At 40.0% G+C, this 18,588-nt stretch overlaps 1 protein-coding gene across 1 annotated transcript in view; it reads right to left on the reverse strand.

Moving 5' to 3' along the window:
- Positions 1 to 18,588, reverse strand: part of LOC134204654 (homeobox protein Nkx-2.1) — a 159,582-nt gene that overhangs the window by 88,189 nt on the left and 52,805 nt on the right. The window contains exon 3 of the mRNA XM_062679438.1: positions 2,059 to 2,213. Within this exon, the coding sequence (XP_062535422.1) occupies positions 2,059 to 2,213 (155 nt within the window). The remainder of the gene's footprint in view (positions 1 to 2,058; positions 2,214 to 18,588) is intronic.

The following is an 18,588-nucleotide window of genomic DNA, read 5'->3' on the forward strand; positions in this document are numbered from 1 at the left end:
ATCTGAATTGCTGAAAACGTGGTTGATTTCCATTTTTTTTCCAATCACATATGACATTTTGTTAAATTTGAAAAAGTTTACGTAGATTTCAAGGGGGTGGGGGAGGGGTTTTGGAAAAGTCTACTAGATGGAAGGGGGTGGGGGAGGGGTTTTGGAAAAGTCTACTAGATGGAAGGTTTGGGGGGGGGGTTTGAAAATGAGAAAATTCGGCTTACGTGGTTTGTGGGAAATTGTTTAGAAATACTTTCAAAATCTCTTAAAGTAGTTCAAACGGGAATTATTTTCGAAAATCCATTCAGGCTCTCTTTTAAAAATGCCTTCGGAAATACATTCACAAATTTCTGCACAAAATCCTCCAGGAATTTCTTCAATAACTTCTCCAAAAATTCATTGAAGAGCTCTTCAAAAAAATTTCCTTGAATAATCTAAAAAAAAAACTCCGCCAAGAATTCATTTGATATTTCACCAGGGATTTCTTTAAAAGTTTCTTTGAAAAGCCTCCGGGATTCCTTCTTAGATGTATTCCAGGAAATCCATTGAAAATTAATTAGATAATTAAATAGTTTTCACTGGAGTTGCTAATTGAATTTTTGAAAAAATAAAACAAATTAATTAAACAACTAACTCTGAAAAAATCCGAAGGTATTACTGAAAGAATTTCGTAAAGAACCCATGAATGCATTTTCGATGGAATTCCTGCAGGAAGTTCTGGAAGAATTCTCGGAGAATGTTTTAAAGGAATTGCTGGAAGAAGTTCTGAAGGAATTCTTTAGGAAAACTTGGAAGAAATCCCTTATGCAATCTCTGGAAGAATTTATTTGAAGAATTCATAGAATAATTAGAATAATTGCCGAAGAAATTCATGAGGAGGTATTCCTTTAAAAAAATGAAGAGTTGCTAAACAGTTTTAGAAGAAACTAAAAATGGAATTTCTTGAGAAATTTATTAAGAAATATCCGGAAGAATCGCTAAAGAAACTTCCGAAGGAATTCCTTAACGATTCTCCTAAGGAATTCTTAACAACATTTTCGTAGAAATTACTGAAACAATTTTTTTGTATGCATTCTATAAGGAATTTCCTGAAGAAATTCGTGAAGGATTTTCTGAAGAAATGCGTAATGGAATTTCTGAAAGAATTTTCGGAGAAATTTTGTAAGACTTTTCCAGAAGAATACATAAAGTAATTTTCCAAGGTTTTTTATTGAAACTTTTCGGAGGAATATCTGGAGGAATCTACTAGGAAATATACCAAGTGGTTTTGGCTCTTTGGGGTTGTATTCAAGCCTTCATAAAAGCTTATGTGCCACAACATACATAATTTGCGAGTCACCTACAGGCAGTGTGGTCTTACACTCTGTGCAAGAAATTCTGCTCTTTGATTTTACTCCATCTAAACGATGGACATTTAGAAAATTCAAATAGCCTTCCATTAGTTGCACTTACTTAGTTAAGATTGTAAAATCGTTTGGATGGAGTAAAATCAAAGAGCAGAATTTTTTGCACAGAGTGTAGGACAACACTGCCTACAGATTTAGGTGCCCGACTGAATTAGGCTTTGGCTTAGACGAATTCCAAAGACCATTTTAACCATTTTTTGTATTATTCCACTTAGTAGATTAAATCTACTAGATACAGCCTAATCCAAATTCACAACTAATCAGCCAACCAATTAATTATCCAATGTTTGTCACCACACTGTCTTGGAGGCACCATCACTTGAGGTAAATTTGAAATTGAATTCTGACGAGTTTCACCTCAACAACATTCTAACAACTAACTAACAACAACAATCATAACACGAGTTTAGTACTATTCCAATCAATTCCACCACGTTGTATTATCTTACAAATACGTATTTCGTCTCTGTAAGGCCATCTCCAGTGTCTTTTATTTTACTCGACTCGACTCAAGTTAATTGATTTTTTTTTATTGCGATTAGTCATCGGCGTGGCAAAATTATGATCGGCGGCGCGCCGACCCAAAATCGCCGGCGGCGGCGGCGTGAGTAAAACCACCGGCGGCGGCGGCGCACAGGTCTAACATAGGTAGGATACTAACCTGATGCTGAGTGAAGAGCACCCGCCGTTTCCGTCGTTGGGCCAGCGGGAATTGCATTGGTTTGGTGTCCGTCATACTACACGCCGCCAGGCTACCCATGTTGGACATTGCGTGCCCCATGGAGCCACTCGCCGAGCCACCCATCAACCGGGATACTGAAACGAATAGAAAAATAATGAATTAAACACTGATCATTAACCATACGTGACAAACTTATCTAATTATTACTAACACAATAGTTGAGGGTCTTGTGAGATCAGTCCAGTAACACACTTCTCACGGTTTTTTCCCTGATGGGATCAAGTACCCGCCACCAGCTAGCTCGGGTACCTACTTTAAGATGTCAACTTTCGAGCTGGCATGTGCAGCTTTAACCATCCGGTGAGCGGCCAAACTCGAAGGGTACCGGAATTTGCATAGCTCAATAGGTTAGGTCCACCGTACCCTTGCATGCCCCGCACGGTAGGCAGATTCGCCATGTTTGTTTTGTTCGGCAGCTGACGACGCACGTTAGAAATACTGCAAACGCAAATGTTACATAACTGTTGTCGTAGCAATTTGTGCGACGACCAGACCTGTAAGCATGTGCCGAACGGTATTTCTACTCCTCTGTAGGTTTATGGCCCTGCTGCACACGGATATAGGAACACGGTACCTACCTTCAATTCGCCCGTTTGCGCGCGTGGTGAGGATTCGGAAAATTTGCATTATTATATTTTCGAGTGTTTGGTAAACTTTGATTTTTATCGTACTCGCTTGTTCGGCTTGTTCTGTTCCCCCAGTTTGTTGTGGTGGTGCCGGGGCGGATCATTCTGACATTCCCTTCACATGACACAACATACAGCTGGTTACATTGGGGTCCCAAGTAGCGTACGCAAAGCAGTGGTGGATATATAGAACGGTAGGGTAGAGCGATTACCATCAGATCTGCCCTATAAATTAACCATGATATAGCAAAGCTGACCACCACCCTACTCAGATATCCCGTTAAAAATGGTTTCGTAAAATCGTGAGTTCACAAAAGCCTCATCGCCTTAAACAAATCCTATACCTCCAGAAGTCGAATATGATTTAAATTTTGTTATTCCCGATATGGTGATAAAACCTATGAAAGATAAAATCCAATTATCATAAAATAATAGAATAATGATCAGAACTCATAAATGTTTAGATAATATGAAGATTAAGCTGATCGGAGAAGATCTTTCAATTCAATTGACCTTGCCCACTTCGTCCCTCGCCTTCTTGTGCCCGTCGGAACGTTGTCTGACATTCTGGCTACGTGCCTGGCCCACCGTAGTCTTCCAGTTTTCGCGGTGTGAACGATGGATGGTTCTCTGCAAATTGTGGTTCATTCGCGTCCTCCATTTACCGTCTTCCAAGTGCACCACGCCATAAATTCATCAGTTGATAAAATGCATAACCAGTTACACTTCGATTGTTTCCATTCCCAAAAACCAAGGACGGCCGGTAAGCAGCGCTTTGGACTCTCACTCAAGTGGACTCGAGTATAATTTTTCAATCTTAACAACCAAAACGTAACTAAATTCATGAAATCACAATGTAAGTTCATGGTGTGTTTTCATACCATGAGAGCATACTGGATTCCTGAAATCATGAACTAGGGTAACTGACCTATTTTGGACCCCTAGAGGAAGTGCATCCCAATATATGCTTATATCTATTGAAATACAGGTTCGATATGGACGGAAATGACACCATTTCAAAGATGAAAGTCTTATTTATGAAATAGAAATTCGAAATGAGCTTCAGTTATTGATAAATCAGTGAAATTTGCCATTTTCTGATATGAAAATATTCTTCGTTTTGGACAATGCAACATATTTTGGACCCTCAAATGTACACATTTTGGACACCCCCAATTTAAACTCTTCAAAGTCGAATTTCTAATTTACCCTGGTCAATTGAGTTGAAGTCTTATCTTTCGGTTGGCATGCATCAATGAGAAGATTCCTGCGTTTTAAATACTGTGTACGTTCTGAGATTTTTAGTGAAGTATACTTTTAAGCGTAACGCATTGAAACGCTCGCCTTCTTAAACAAACTAATTTCCTCGAAATTCCATCCAAATATTGCTTTTTCGCACGGGAAACCAGTGAAATAGATGCTGAACAATGTTAGTTTCCCGAAGCCAATGGGGGAATCAGCAGCGGCATTGTTTTTAGTTCAGAAATCAAAAATGTCGCCAGGAGGGTCCAAAATGTGCAGGGGTCCAAATCAAGTTGGTTACCCTATGTTCTCATTTCGGGGAACAGATTTTTACGTGTTTACAGTGAAAATTTGATAATCATAAAATCTTTGCATTGCTATCCACTTTGTACTACAGACAAAAAAACACCGAGGGCAAAGTCACATCCGAGCGAGCAGAAACAGGATACGAAAGAGATAAACTGGGGAGGAGAAAGTTCGGAGCGGAGAATGGATGACAATCGTTGAAAGTTATTAGACGAAGAAAGACGTTGAAAAAAAATCAAGCTACAAAGGATACCCTGGCCACACGGTAGTCCATTGGAGCCGGGATAGGCCACTAGAATATGCTATCGCATCCATGACGCATCTAGCCGCCCGTTCAAGCCTCAGCAGGGCAGTCGCAGCGGTACATTCCGGCCCAAGGCGGCGTCTTAACCAAACCGAACCAATATCTTCCGGTCACTCCGGCCATCCGATCAAACCGCATCCGTTCGTTCTGGTCTATTGTGGCCTGTTCTACCTGGTTACCCATCTAAGTCCCAGCAGTACAGGGTCATCCCGGTTGCAGCAGAGGATTCCGGCCCACACGGCGTCCCAACCAAGCCTGAACAGTATCTTCCGGTCACCCTGGTCGTCCAATCAAACATCTGCCGTGTATTCTGGCCGACCGTTGGACCGTAGTTGCCAACTGAAGAATTATTGCCCGATCTCCTCCTCTGGCGTTTCTACCAGATATGACGTTTGCTCCAGCACCGAAGGTATGTCTTGCACAATGACCATCTCGTATGTGAGAGATGGGTCTAAACCCATCGATCGGCAACAACGATTCTTATTCAAAAACTAACCCTAAACCTTTCTGTTGTACGTAAATTGTACCGATTCGTCTTTTAGGATGCTGGGTCATTAGGCCGAAGGACGTTAGGCCGAAGGTCATTAGGTCGAAGGCCATTAGGCCGAATGGTCATTAGGCCGAATGGCCATTAGGCCGAATGAGAACTGGGGAGTGGGAAGAAACAAGAAGGAAGAAGGAAGAAGGAAGACAGAAGAAGGAAGAAGGAAGAAGAAAGAAGGAAGAAGGAAGAAGGAAGAAGAAAGAAGGAAGAATGAAGAAGGAAGAAGGAAGAAGGAAGAAGGAAGAAGGAAGAAGGAAGAAGGAAGAAGGAAGAATGAAGAAGGAAGAAGGAAGAAGAAAGAAGGATGAAGGAAGAAGGAAGAAGGAAGAAGGAAGAAGGAAGAAGAAAGAAGGAAGTAGGAAGAATGAAGAAGAAGAAGGAAGAAGAAAGAAGGAAGAAGAAAGAATGAAGAAGAAAGAAGGAAGAAGAAAGAAGGAAGAAAAAGAAAGAAGAAGGAAGAAGAAAGAAGGAAGAAGAAAGAAGGAAGAAAAAAGAAAGAAGAAGGAAGTAGGAAGAATAAAGAAGGAATAAAGAAGAAACAAGAAAGAAGAAGAAAGTAGAAAGAAGGAAGAAAGAAGAAGGAAGAAAAAAGAAGGAAGAAGAAAGAAGGAAGAAAAAAGAAAGAAGAAGGGAGAAGGAAGTAGGAAGAAGAAAGAAGGAATAAGGAAGAAAGAAGAAAGAAGAAGAAAGTAGAAAGGAGGAAGAAAGAAGAAGGAAGAAGGAAGATGAAAGAAGAAAGAAGGAAGAAGAAAGAAGGAAGAAGGAAATAGGAAGAAGAAAGAAGGAATAAGGAAGAAAGAAGAAAGAAGAAGAAAGTAGAAAGAAGGAAGAAAGAAGAAGGAAAAAGGACGAAGGACGAAGGAAGAAGGAAGAAGGAAGAAAGAAGAAGGAAGAAAGAAGAAGGAAGATACAAGAAGGGAGAAGGAAGAAGGGATAAGGTGAAGAAAGCACTTCTCATTTTTCACTTCTTGCTTCTTTTTGCTAATTCGGCCTAATGGCCATTCGGCCTAATGACCATTCGGCCTAATGACCTTCGGCCAAATGACCTTCGGCCTAATGGCCTGACACCGTCTTTTAGGTACTTTCTATGAGTGCACCATTGGGTTTCTTAAACTGTATTTTACCTGCTTCGATTTGCCGGTGAGTCACCTAAGCAGTTGACCCTGGGAAGTTGGTTGAGCTGGTGTGGGGCGAAGTCACGAAATGTTACACTCGCAATCATCAAAACTTTTCGATAATTATTTTACATATTTTTCCATCGTTCAACTGTCCATTCCACCGGAAATCTGTAGAATCATTTACAACCGTTCGGCTGTTGAGAAATCAGTTAAATTACAACGAAATCTGTGATTTATTTTAAGTGTGAAAAGAACCATTCTTATTCCGGTATCTTCGAAGTCTCAATCTTACATCGTCTTCTACTTTAATGGCTCTATTTTCCTACTTGAACATGCTTTGAAACTGAGTATTCTGTACGCATTCTTTTAGTTATTTTGAAAGCTTTTCTCCACAGGGATGATCTCCTAATAGCCATCGCCTTCACAGCCTTTTTAATGATAAACCTCACGGAAAAGAAAGTGAGCAACAAGGAAAGAAATTTGGATGGGAGAAATGGGGGAAAATTTGGGAAAAGACCCTTATAGAGGACATACAACGCATAAGCGTACAAGAGCTTATAACTCCTTACCACAACGGGTTATGAACAACAGGTTATGAACGGGTTATGAACAACAACAACTCTGAAGGTTCAGGTTTCTGAAGTCAATTTCACTAAGTAAGTGTTTACCAAATATTTGGAAACACAATTGCGCATAAACTGGGCAGTTACATATCAGATGATAAAAAGCTCCATAATCGGATTCAACGCGTTGAATAATTGCCACATGATAGTTAGGTCGGCAGTGATCTTCCATCAACGTCTGCCATCTTCGATGATGGTATCCGAAGCTTCCAGCATGCTACGTCAGACGAGTATGACAGTGACTTTTAACTCCATATACCTGAACTATCGTTGATTTCCAGCCCACCGGTTTCTTGTTTAGATGACCTCCGGGTATATTATCAAAACGTTTGAGGACTAAAGACGAAAATCGACTGGTTTTTCCTAGTTGTCTCGGAGACAGAATACGATCTGATCGTACTAACCGAAACCTGGCTGGATGATCGTATAAAAACTCTGTACAACAATTCGGACCGCAGTAAGGACTGTATCGAAAATAAATTATTCATTATCAAAGTGTTACTACTCAAAAGCTCATGAAAGTATTGGTTTGTTATATCCTGCATTCGATGTATTCATATGTCAAGCTTTAAAACAGTTTTTTTTTATTTGTCGAAAATTTGTTGTTTCCGATGTTTTACGAATGGAAAGTGATACTGAAATTCGAGTTTTGGACAGTTGTCTTCGTAAGAAGGGCATCGATATGGGTATTTTGACCAAGCGTGTCACAATACACCCCGCCAAGGTAAACATTCATGGTCATCAAGGTCAGGGAATACTACACGTTCGCTAACCTGTCGGTACAACCAATAAAATCAAATTAATATGACCGGAATTTGGACCAGAAAGTAATCAACTTTATAAAACGAAGCAATTTCATGCCGATTTGTGACTAGAAGAAAAAGGCTTGGATAAATGTTGTAATAATGCAATATTTATTAAGTATTGTATTTTTTCATAAAACTAAACAACCAGAATTAACATATACTGCTAGGAAATTTTTAATTAATTGATAAAATTCATGCAATTTTAGTCGAATAAAATAATGTGGATAACTTATTTTCGATACAGTCCTTATACCGTCTTTAGAACAGTCCGGTCACCTCTGAATAGCAACAAATCGCGCGGCGGCGGAGTGCTGATCGCCGTATCGACTAGACTAACCAGTGCTAACCAGCTACACACTCAGTTTTTAATTCTGCAGCTCGGCAAAAATCCGCACAGCCGTCTGCCCAGCAAAATAAAAACTGATATCCCGGCAAAAATGACGTTTGTTAGCTGATTTTCGGCAAATCATTTGCTGATTTTCAGCAATTTTGACAGAAATCTCGGCAAAAAACATGTTTGCTGGGGCACGGCTGTGCGAAACTCGGTAAAAGTTCAACATTTTGCTGAGATCCCGGTAAAAAAATTAAGTGTGACGTTTCTTCTTCTCCTCTCCCCAATCTACTTGAGCAATTCTGGATTTCCGGTGAAATTCCACATCACACTCTCAGTGTCTGCGTAATCTACCTGCCTCCAGATCGGAAACATGACCTTGCGATAATCAATGAAATCGTAAACTCATTAAGGTCGATCTCGGCCCGTTTAAGTTACCGCTCCCCCAATCTCTTATTTGGTGACTTTAACCAGGCTGACTTGCGATGGTGCTTTACTAACAGCGGTTCGATTTTCATTGACTCGCTGCTATCATATATGCCGGAGGCCTGCTGTACTCTCTTGGACGGTTTTAACATTCATGGGTTCACTCAAGTAAACAAATTTCTTAACCGAAACGGACGTTTACTAGACTTAGTTCTGGCAAACGATTTTGCTTTACCGTGTACTTCCGTTTCTTTGCCGGTCTAGCCGTTGATCGACCTAGATGCAGACCATCCTGCTCTCTCCGTGATATTCAGCCTACCCACTCTGATCATCTTTACGCCGCTATCCGAATGCTACTTTTTGAACTTTCGGCCGATTACATAAATAACTTGCTAGCAGACATTGATTGGCGCCTCCTCGAATCGGACCCTAATATCAACGATGCAGTGGACTTTTTCTGCAATGCAGTTGAGGATACCATACTTCAGACTGTTCCAGCACGTCATCCCCCTCAAAAGCCACCATGGTCTAATGCACACTTACGTGCGTAAAGCGGCAGCGCTCCGAAAATACAGCAGCTCCCGATCTCCGTACTACAAACAACTGTTCAACCGCATTAGCCGTACGCACAACCGCGTACGTACGTACGTACAAACCCGAAAAGCTTTTGGTCGTTTGTCAATACCAAACGGAAGGAATCTGGGCTGCTGACCTCTATATTTCTGGGAAATGATACAGCGATTAACGAAAAGGAAGTAATGTGACCTATTTGCCCAGCACTTCAAACACGCCTGCAATAATTTGTCCGCCACTACTGCACAAGTGCGGATGCAAATACCTGGAAACCATGTGATAGTGTCGGTTGGTTCAGATCGTATCTGACGAACCGTTCTGTTCTGGTTAAAATAGGAACGACTGAATCGGATGTATTTTCGAATAACTCTGGTGTTCCACTCTACAAGGTAGCAATCTAGGCCCGCTACTGTTATCAATTTTTTTAATGATGTTTCCCTATGGTTGCCATCCTGTTGCTGTATCTTCTACGCCGATGATACAAAAATCTTCAAAATTGTGAAAACTCTGTCGGACTGTTGGGATTTGCAGAATTTGCTGAACATTTTTGCTGACTGGTGTACTAAGAACTTGATGAGTCTAAGCATCGAAAAATGCAATATAATTTCGTATCACCGCAAGCATCAACCAATTCTATTCGACTATGTTCTCTCGCATCATAGCCTCGCTCGTGTTCAGCACATTAAGGATTTTGGGGTGCTCTTAGATAGCGGTCTCACATTTAGGATCCACTACAACGTTATGATCGCCAGAGCTAATCAACAACTAGGCATTATCTTCAAGATTACTTTACTTACTTACGGATCCTGGTGGTGCAAAGGGCCGACTTGAAAGATCTACATTCAGAGCGTTGTCCAGCTATCGCTTTAACCTGTTGCCAGGTTAGATTTCGGTCGACATCTTTTATTTCTTTACTAAGGATTCGCCGCCATGAACCTCTGGATCTGCTTCTGCTGCAATGTCCCGCTGGGTTCCAGTCTAATGCTTGTTTACAGATTTCGTTTCCGTCCCTACGTAGAGTATGGCCAACCAAGCCCCACTTCCGATTCCGAATTTCTGTTGCTATCGGCCTCTGGTGACAACGACGATGGAGCTTGTTGCTTGAGTTACAGTTGTGAGGCCACCAGGACCGAATTATATACCGCAGGCTTCTATTGATGAACAACTGCAGCCGTTGAGTGTTCTCCACTGATACACACCATGTTACACTAGCGTATAATAGCACAGATTTCACGTTAGAGTTGAAAACTCGTATTTTGGTGCGTTCACTTATCTGCCTGTTTTTCCAGATGTTTCTTAAACTCGCAAAAGCAGCCCGTGCTTTCTTGACCCGTGCGCCTATGTCGATCTTTATACCGTCGTCTGATGCCATTTGGCTACCAAGATATTGTAGCGATTTGCAAGACTTTCTCACTTATCGACTTGTATTGAGATCAGCTTTATTTATATGAATGAAAGGATGAAAAGTTCCACCGGGAAAGTTGAAAAATGTCAACATGTAACGTTTTTATGAGTTCTGAAGAAATCCATCAAACTCGAACTGAAATCGATCTAGAGTGCGACGCTGCAATCAAATAAAGGATTGACGAATATTTGTTTAAAAAACCGAACCCGAGAGAGATCGGGTACCTTTTTGCCTTTCTCATACAACAAAGTTGTACCAGAAGGCTATAATTTCACTCCAAAAGTCAAATATTGATAGGAGGCTCGGAGAACCATAGTGTTATATCCCAATCGACTCAGCTTGAAAAACTGCGTACATTTCTGTCTGTCTGTGTGTGTATGTGTGTAGCCCATGAATATTTTTTTGTTGAACGCGTTTTATATAGAAGGACTTGATCGATTTGAGTGCAACTGGTTTCATTCGACTGAGCAAATTTCCTAGTTGGACACTATTGTTTTTGTTTTTCAATAAATCAAGCAGTTTGGGTTATATTTTTATATCATTCAACAAAAACACTGTTCACATTCACACATTAAATCATTAATCATTTTAGCCGTGGGGCAACCCATTACTCTCATAATAATTGCTTAAAATTGCTCAATTATTGAGTAATTTTTAAGCAGCGTAGTTGCATCGAATCTTTTAACCGCCAAGATGTAGGCAATTAGCACTGCATTTACAACAATCGAATTCAACGTATTGAATCAAGAAAGGCATAATCACCACTTAGGGATAAATTTGGGTTTTTATTCAAAGTCCGGCCACCTAAGGGAACGTCCACAAATTACGTAACGCTTAGAGGGGGAGGGCAGAGGGCAATCCCCGACGGCGGAATGGTAATTTGGCCGAAACCCATTCGGTAGAACGCTATTCGGCCGAATGCCACTAGGCCGAACAGACCATTAGGCCATAACCCATCCATTTGGCCGAAAGGGTCGTTTGGCCGAAAGGGTTATTTGACCGAAACCCATCTGGCCGAAAGGGTCGTTTAGCTGAATGAGTCGTTTGGCCGAAAGGGTAATTTGGCCGAAAGGGTCGTTTGGCCGAAAGGGTCATTTGGCCGAATGGGTTATTTGGAAAAAAAGGATCATTTAGCCCAGGGCTGCCCAACGTGCGGCCCTTGACTCCATTTTTTGTGGCCCGCAATGTGTAAGAAAAACCCCTTCATAACCGGCCCGATAGTTTTTTTATCTGGCTCAAAAAGTACCTACTGAAGGTTATTACTAATCAAAAAATTAAATCTGGGCAAGCGCGGGCCAGTTCTGTTTTTAATGAAATTTTAGTTTCTCGTAAGCCACGATAAGCTCACAGAAGATTTGAAAACTACGTTACGTGAAAAGGCCACGTGCTTCTGATTCTATCTGCTCACAATCGAGGATAATACTTAATGTAAAAAAACAAGATACATATAGCTGTCTTCATAAGAGGCATTTATGATCATCTTCAAATAACAGAGGAATTAGCAGCTTTGATCTCAACGAACGAAACGACTTCCGGTATAGACCTGGAGAAATCTGTTAAGAAGGAGCTTGAACCTTTCTTTAAACATAATTGCTAACAATTGATGGAGCTCCAGCAATGACGGGAAAGAACACGGGCGTTGTAACAATTGAAAATTAAAGTAATTAATTGTTAATTGTTAATCAGCAACAAACGTTAATTTGTGACATTTCTCAGCACATTGCATTTTTCACCAAAAATTTATGTTCAAAAACGATCAATACTCGTGATGTAGCGTGGCTCTTTATTGAGAAGATCAACTTTACCAACGCGAGGAAACTCAAACACCACTAATTTCAAATTATGTTGACGGAAATAAAAGCAGAATACGGAGATTTGCTGTGTTAGTTCGTTGGCGAACCCATGGTACCTTGCTTGAGAGCGAAAGGAGTATTTTTACAAGATAAAGCAAAACCAATGCCCAAGCCAATGCCAATGATCATGAATGGGTGAATGGTCTGGCTTTTATAGTACATGTCACCAAACATCTCAACGAGTTGAACATAAAGCTGCAAGCCAGGGATCAACACGTCGAACCTTTATTATCCTACAGGCAAACTATTGAAACAAGATTGAAACAATTTGGCACAATTAATTGTCGAAAACTGATACATTTCTCTAATCCGGTAGAAAACATTTCATGCTAATCTGGTCAATATGCTTGTAAAATCGAAGCCTTTCGACAGATATTATGTTTCAAATGGAGATAATTGACCTCCAGTGCAACAACGAGCTCAAATCCAAACTTCAGAAAGACACATCTTTTGTAAGATATTTTTTCTCTTCAGAAGTACATATCTGTGTGAACAATTCCTATCAAGAATGAAGTTGTAATGGTTGATTTTCATTATCTGTTTGCAACATTCGACCACCGATGGTGGAATCAATATGCGTCGAGTATTGAAAAAAGCCGACAATTCCATATCCTGTTACGTAAAAATAAAATAAAAATATGCGTTATGTTGTTCAAGTGCCATAATATCATGTTTAGTTTTTCTTTTTAAAATTTCAGCCATTCTGTAAAACTAAATGCCATTCTGAAGAAAAAATGTATTTTACTTTGATATAATTGAAAATGTATAAAAATATGTATCGAATATTTTCTGGGCCGCCAGCAGGTAGTCATTCTGAAAATTGGTCCGTGGCTTGAAAAGGTTGGGCAGGCTTGATTTACCCGAAAGGGTCATTTGGCCGAGAAGGTCGTTTGGCCGAATAGGTCATTTAGCCGAATAGTTCATTTGAAAAGAGAAACGTCTCACTTCACTTTTCACTTTTCTCTTCTCACTGTAAAAAGTGAGAAGCGCGAAATGAGTAGTGAGACGTCTCACTATCCCCTTCGCACTACTCACTTTTCACAGTGAGAAATGGGGAGTGAGAAAAGAGACGTCCCACTTCTCACTCCTCATTTCTCATTTCTCGCTGTCAAAAGTGAGAAGCGCGAAGTGAGTAGTGAGATGAAGAGTTCGAAGTGAGACGTCTCTTCTCATTCCTAATTTCTCAATTTCAAATGAACTTTTCGGCTAAATGACCTATTCGGCCAAATGTCCTATTCGGCCAAATGACCCTTTCGGCTAAATGACCCTTTCGGCCAAATGACCCTTTCGGCTAAAGGATCCTTTCGGCCAAATGACCCTTTCGACCAAAAGACCCTTTCGGCTAAATGATCCTTTCGACCAAATGACCCATTCGGCCAAACGACCCTTTCGGGCTTTCGGCCGAATGGGTTTCGGTCAAATTACCCTTCCTTGCATAGAACAAATCATGAGCATGAGCATGATATCAAATCAACTGTCATGAAGCCCAAAAAGTTGAATGGCGTGTTTACACGTGTACATAACATGTATAGACTAATCATCAGCATCCTTTCGGTGTCAACTAATCCGAAATGTATAGGATTGGTCCCTAATATGCAATGACTCAGTGCTCAAGTCAGGTAATCAAGGAAATAATAATCAAATTTAGAAGAATGTCAAACATTTTCATGTCCTAAAACATTTTGTTTTTGATTGGTTTTATCGGCGGCTAATTAGTTTTATCAATTCCCATTCTATTGGCTTCACTGAAACTCAGATGACTTAGTAGCCTTATTAGAGCATGTGCGGCAATCGAAACAATTGCAGACATTTGTCTCGAAATTCGGACACCCAGAACATATAATAAAAGTGTTTATGCTATGTAATTAATAGCCGTTTTTACAAATTCATATCAAAGTTTTTTATCATTCTATATTACTGAATCCAAGGTCCAAGGCCACAGCTTAAGAAGAACAAAATTTGCGATTAAATATGACATGCCTTCAATTTTTATCTCTAATTTTCTAGATCACTGATCACTGAAAGCTTACATTTTTCATGATGTTTTAAAGTCTAAAAACAATCCCCTGGTCCAACAATCCTACTAAACTTATTCAGGTACATAATTCAAAAAGAGGAATAAAAGCGAAAGCTTTTTCGGTATCTTTATTAAGGAGACTTTCAGCCCTAGGTTGGCTCGTCTCCGATAACGGAAGCACCGAGAGCAGTTCATGAGAAATTTTTAAAAACATTCTCAAAGGATCTTTTTACAAATTTTCAAAATAATTTTCACAAAATAAACCTACAGATCTCCCAATGTTTAAGGTTTATAGTTTTCAATTTTCAATTGGTATTGTTAATTTTGAAAATCTTTGCTCTACATCGACTTGAAAATTTATTGGTGTAGATACTATTGCTGCCCTAATAAGTGCACCCAATTTGAACGGCATAACACAGCTTTCAATTCCCATCTAGAAACATGAATCAATTTTCGAACGTCACCTCAGAGCTGACGAATATTTGATACCAGATCGATTAGCATAATTTGAACGACGGCCTTTCTGATGGGTCCGTCATTGTGATCCGAAAAAAACTTGATTCCACTCATCGAAGCAACGGAATATGATGTGTCATGATTCCAAAGAAACTGCTCAATGGCATTGTTTGATATACCTGATATGCCTGCAAAGAAAGCTGGCGAACACATTGTGTTTACACGCTAAATAGACTGCTTTGTAAGCTGTCTTCGGTATAGACAGCTTATTGCTCTGGTGCATGAAACCGTAACATTATCAACAAGCATAATGATTTTATTGTTACAATCTATCATAGTTGAAGTCGTCAAATTTTCAGATTGAGACCTGAAAACTTCGAATGGAACGATAAACCTTTTCTGTACATGACAGTGACCCTATTATCTTCGATATTCAATACAACAAGTTTCTGTAATTAAGAAGCTACAGAGATACGGACTCAATGCGTTTATTTTGCAACAGTCGAGCTAAGCGAAAACACTTTCTCTACAAATAAATGAATAAGAACCAACGTTCCAAGAAAAACTCATAATGTTTATGAGATGACTAATCATGACTTTAGCATTTTAGTATCATCTTTTTAAAATACCAAAATATGAAGAAAAGATTAACAGGTTCAAAACATATATACATATTTATAGTGGACTGCGATAAGATCTCAGCGATTTTGAGAATGAAAATTCGCTTTCGGTCTTTATTTTAAAAAAATAATATTTACGTCAACGCCACGAGCAATCACCACCACGCAGTACAAACTTGGCCGACTTTCCGTGCCCCGGAGACCGTTAAGTTTGCTCCGAAAACACCTTTCTGAAAGGCAAATTTATAAAACTGTACATCGGCAACTAGGTGCACTGTATTGAGTCGCACCGCGCGCATTGGCTTCACCTTTAAACATGGGATACGTATTAGGCAAACTTGTGTGCGGCAACCTTTACGCAAGACAGCGCAAGACCTCAAACCGAACCACAATCCCATCGGGGGCTGGTGGTCTGTAAGGCATCTTAAGACTACAAATCGATATTTAAAGCGCAGTAAATTGGTTCAAAACAGGAAGTCTGAAATTCTGCATTATGGGAGATGTTGAGTAGCAGTTGAATCTGATAATTATTCGAAATTTATTTTTTGCAACCTAACGATGATCCGATATACCTATATTTAAATTAGAATCAATATTTTTTTTTAACAATTTGAATCTGAATTGAAATAAAATATCAGAAGCAACTTCTTGGCTCATCGACCCCTGAATCGACACACAGCACAAACCGAAACGCAGAAGGACAAAGTTGCAGTCAGGCAGACAGAATAAACGCCATCATTTCGCTACCGTGACCATTATTGCGTTTCAGATGCAATTTATGCAGTTACGATGGGTGGTGTGAGCGCGCTTCCAGACGGGTTTTGTTGCATGTGTGTATAGAGCGAGAGAGGGACATAAGGTGGGTCGAGTCTGGTGGTTTACCATTGCATTGCATTGCAGGTAAATATGCGCACGCAAATGTGCGGAAAAATATTTGCGCGGTTTAATGTGAAGCTGCCGTGAGCGGGCATCAATATCCCGCATGATGGTCTGATGCGAACGAACTTAAAAATCTTACTACCTTTTACCATAAATTGTTTATAATTATTTGGGTCGTTTAAAATCTGTTCTTTGAGATCTTCATATGATTTGTCAGTAACGGTAAGTATTTCGATTCTGGATAAGAAATCTGCTAAAACATTATCTTTCCCTTTACGGTATTGAAGTGTAAAATCGTACGATTGCAATTTTAGTGCCCAACGTAATAGTCTCGAATTTGCGTTGGCAGCTGATAAAGAAAATAACCACGTAATACTCTTAGCGTCCGTTATTACTGTGAAGGTAGAACCTTCAATGTAGTGACGAAAATTCTCTACAGCGAGTAGAACTCCTAAGCATTCTCTCTCAGTTGCTGAATACTTGCGTTGGGTGCTCGAACGTTTTTTACTAAAATATCCTATAATCCGTTTACCTTCGTCAATTTCTTGTAGCAAAGCTGCACCCACTGCCAGGGTAAAGTACCCAATAGTGGAGGAACTAAGCACGTTCCACCACTATTTGTTGGTTCACACCAAGCCTATACTTCATTTCACTTACCTCAAGGGTGCACATGGAAGATTATTAATTATATTTGATCCGAAAGGGGTCCTGATTGCAGCAGCATCCATCATTGTTACCTAAAATGGTACCTCCAATTATTGGTGCAGTGTTCCAATAGTTGCGGTATTTTTTAATTCGTGTTCCTATAGTTGCGAATCCCATTGTTTTCATATGGGACTCGCAACTATAGGAACACTACCGCAACTATTGGTGCAAAGCAGAGAAAATGAAATGGTATTTTAGTGATACTTTACCAATTTTGATGCAATTCTCAACCTCTTTTCCTGTATTTCGTGTAATGATAGGTCAACAAATTGATAGACTATATGCGTTAAATACGTAGATTATGTAAAAGCAACACTACCGCAACTATAGGAACACCCACGACTATCGGAACTTTTACCCTAATTGTGAAGCATCCGTTTCAATAATGAATGGTCTAGTATAATCTGGATTACCTAACACTGGTGCTGAAGTGAGGACTGCCTTCAATTGTGACAGAGCCTCCTCTGCTTCTTCAGACCATTTAAATTTTTTTGATTTCTTTAATAAATCGGTGATTGGTGCTGTCAGGTGGCTATAACGTGGTATGAACTTCTGGTAAAATCCCATTAGTCCCATCAATCTCCTGACCTCCCTTATGGTCTTTGGCCTAGGATAATTCAATATTGGTTCTAGCTTACAACTTTCAATGCTTAGACCATTTTCGGTAAGCAAATAGCCCAAATAGCGCACCTGTTTCCGACAGAACCGGCTTTTTTCAACCGAGATTGTGAGACCCGCATTTCTTAGCCTAGCGGCCACTTCTTTTAGGAGAAGCAAATGCTCTTCAAACGTCTCACTGATAATTATTATATCGTCTAGATATATAAAAACTTTAGGTTCTAAATCAAAACCGATGGCGAGGTTCATCAACCTCGTCATAGTAAAAGGTGCATTTTTGAGGCCAAATGGTACCACCTTGAACCTGAATAGTCCTTTGGGGGTACGAAATGCAGTATAATTGCGCGAATTTTCCTTTAGTGGTATTTGAAAATATGCGTCTTTCAAATCAACGACGCTAAAATATTTGGCCTTTTTAAGCCGGTGAAAGATTTCACTCATGTTGCGCATCGGGTATGCGTCTTTCTTGGTAATGGTGTTTACCCTTCTAGAGTCGAGGCACACCCGTATCTTCCCATTGGCCTTTTTCACAGGAACCAAAGGACTAGAAAATTCTGTCACACATTCCTCTATTACGTCCAATTCTTTCCATCTCTCCAGTTCCTTCTCGATTTTCTCCCAGATATGGGGAGAATAACGGTACATAGGTAGTTCCCTCATCTTCGTACCTTCAATTACTTCAATTTCATGTTCTATCAAAGTAGTTCTGCCAAGACGTCCTTGGCTGGTACAATCAAACCCACGGAGAACCTCCTGTAGTTGGTCTCTCTGGGCTGGAGACAGTTCATGCTCCGTCTCAATATTATCAATAGCTTCCCCTGGATTACTGGGCAAATCCAAAGTAGGAATGTCCAATGATTCATCTACTTCTGGCTGACCATACAAAACGTGAGGTGTTTCTAAAGTCTCCATTAAATTACCGAGAGATAAATGACTTCATTTTCTTCGATCAACCCATCCTCGAACCTCAGGTAATTGATCACGGATTTCTCTCTCA

Source organism: Armigeres subalbatus, chromosome 1 (assembly GCF_024139115.2).
Source record: "Armigeres subalbatus isolate Guangzhou_Male chromosome 1, GZ_Asu_2, whole genome shotgun sequence".
NCBI classification, from domain to species: Eukaryota; Metazoa; Arthropoda; class Insecta; order Diptera; family Culicidae; genus Armigeres; species Armigeres subalbatus.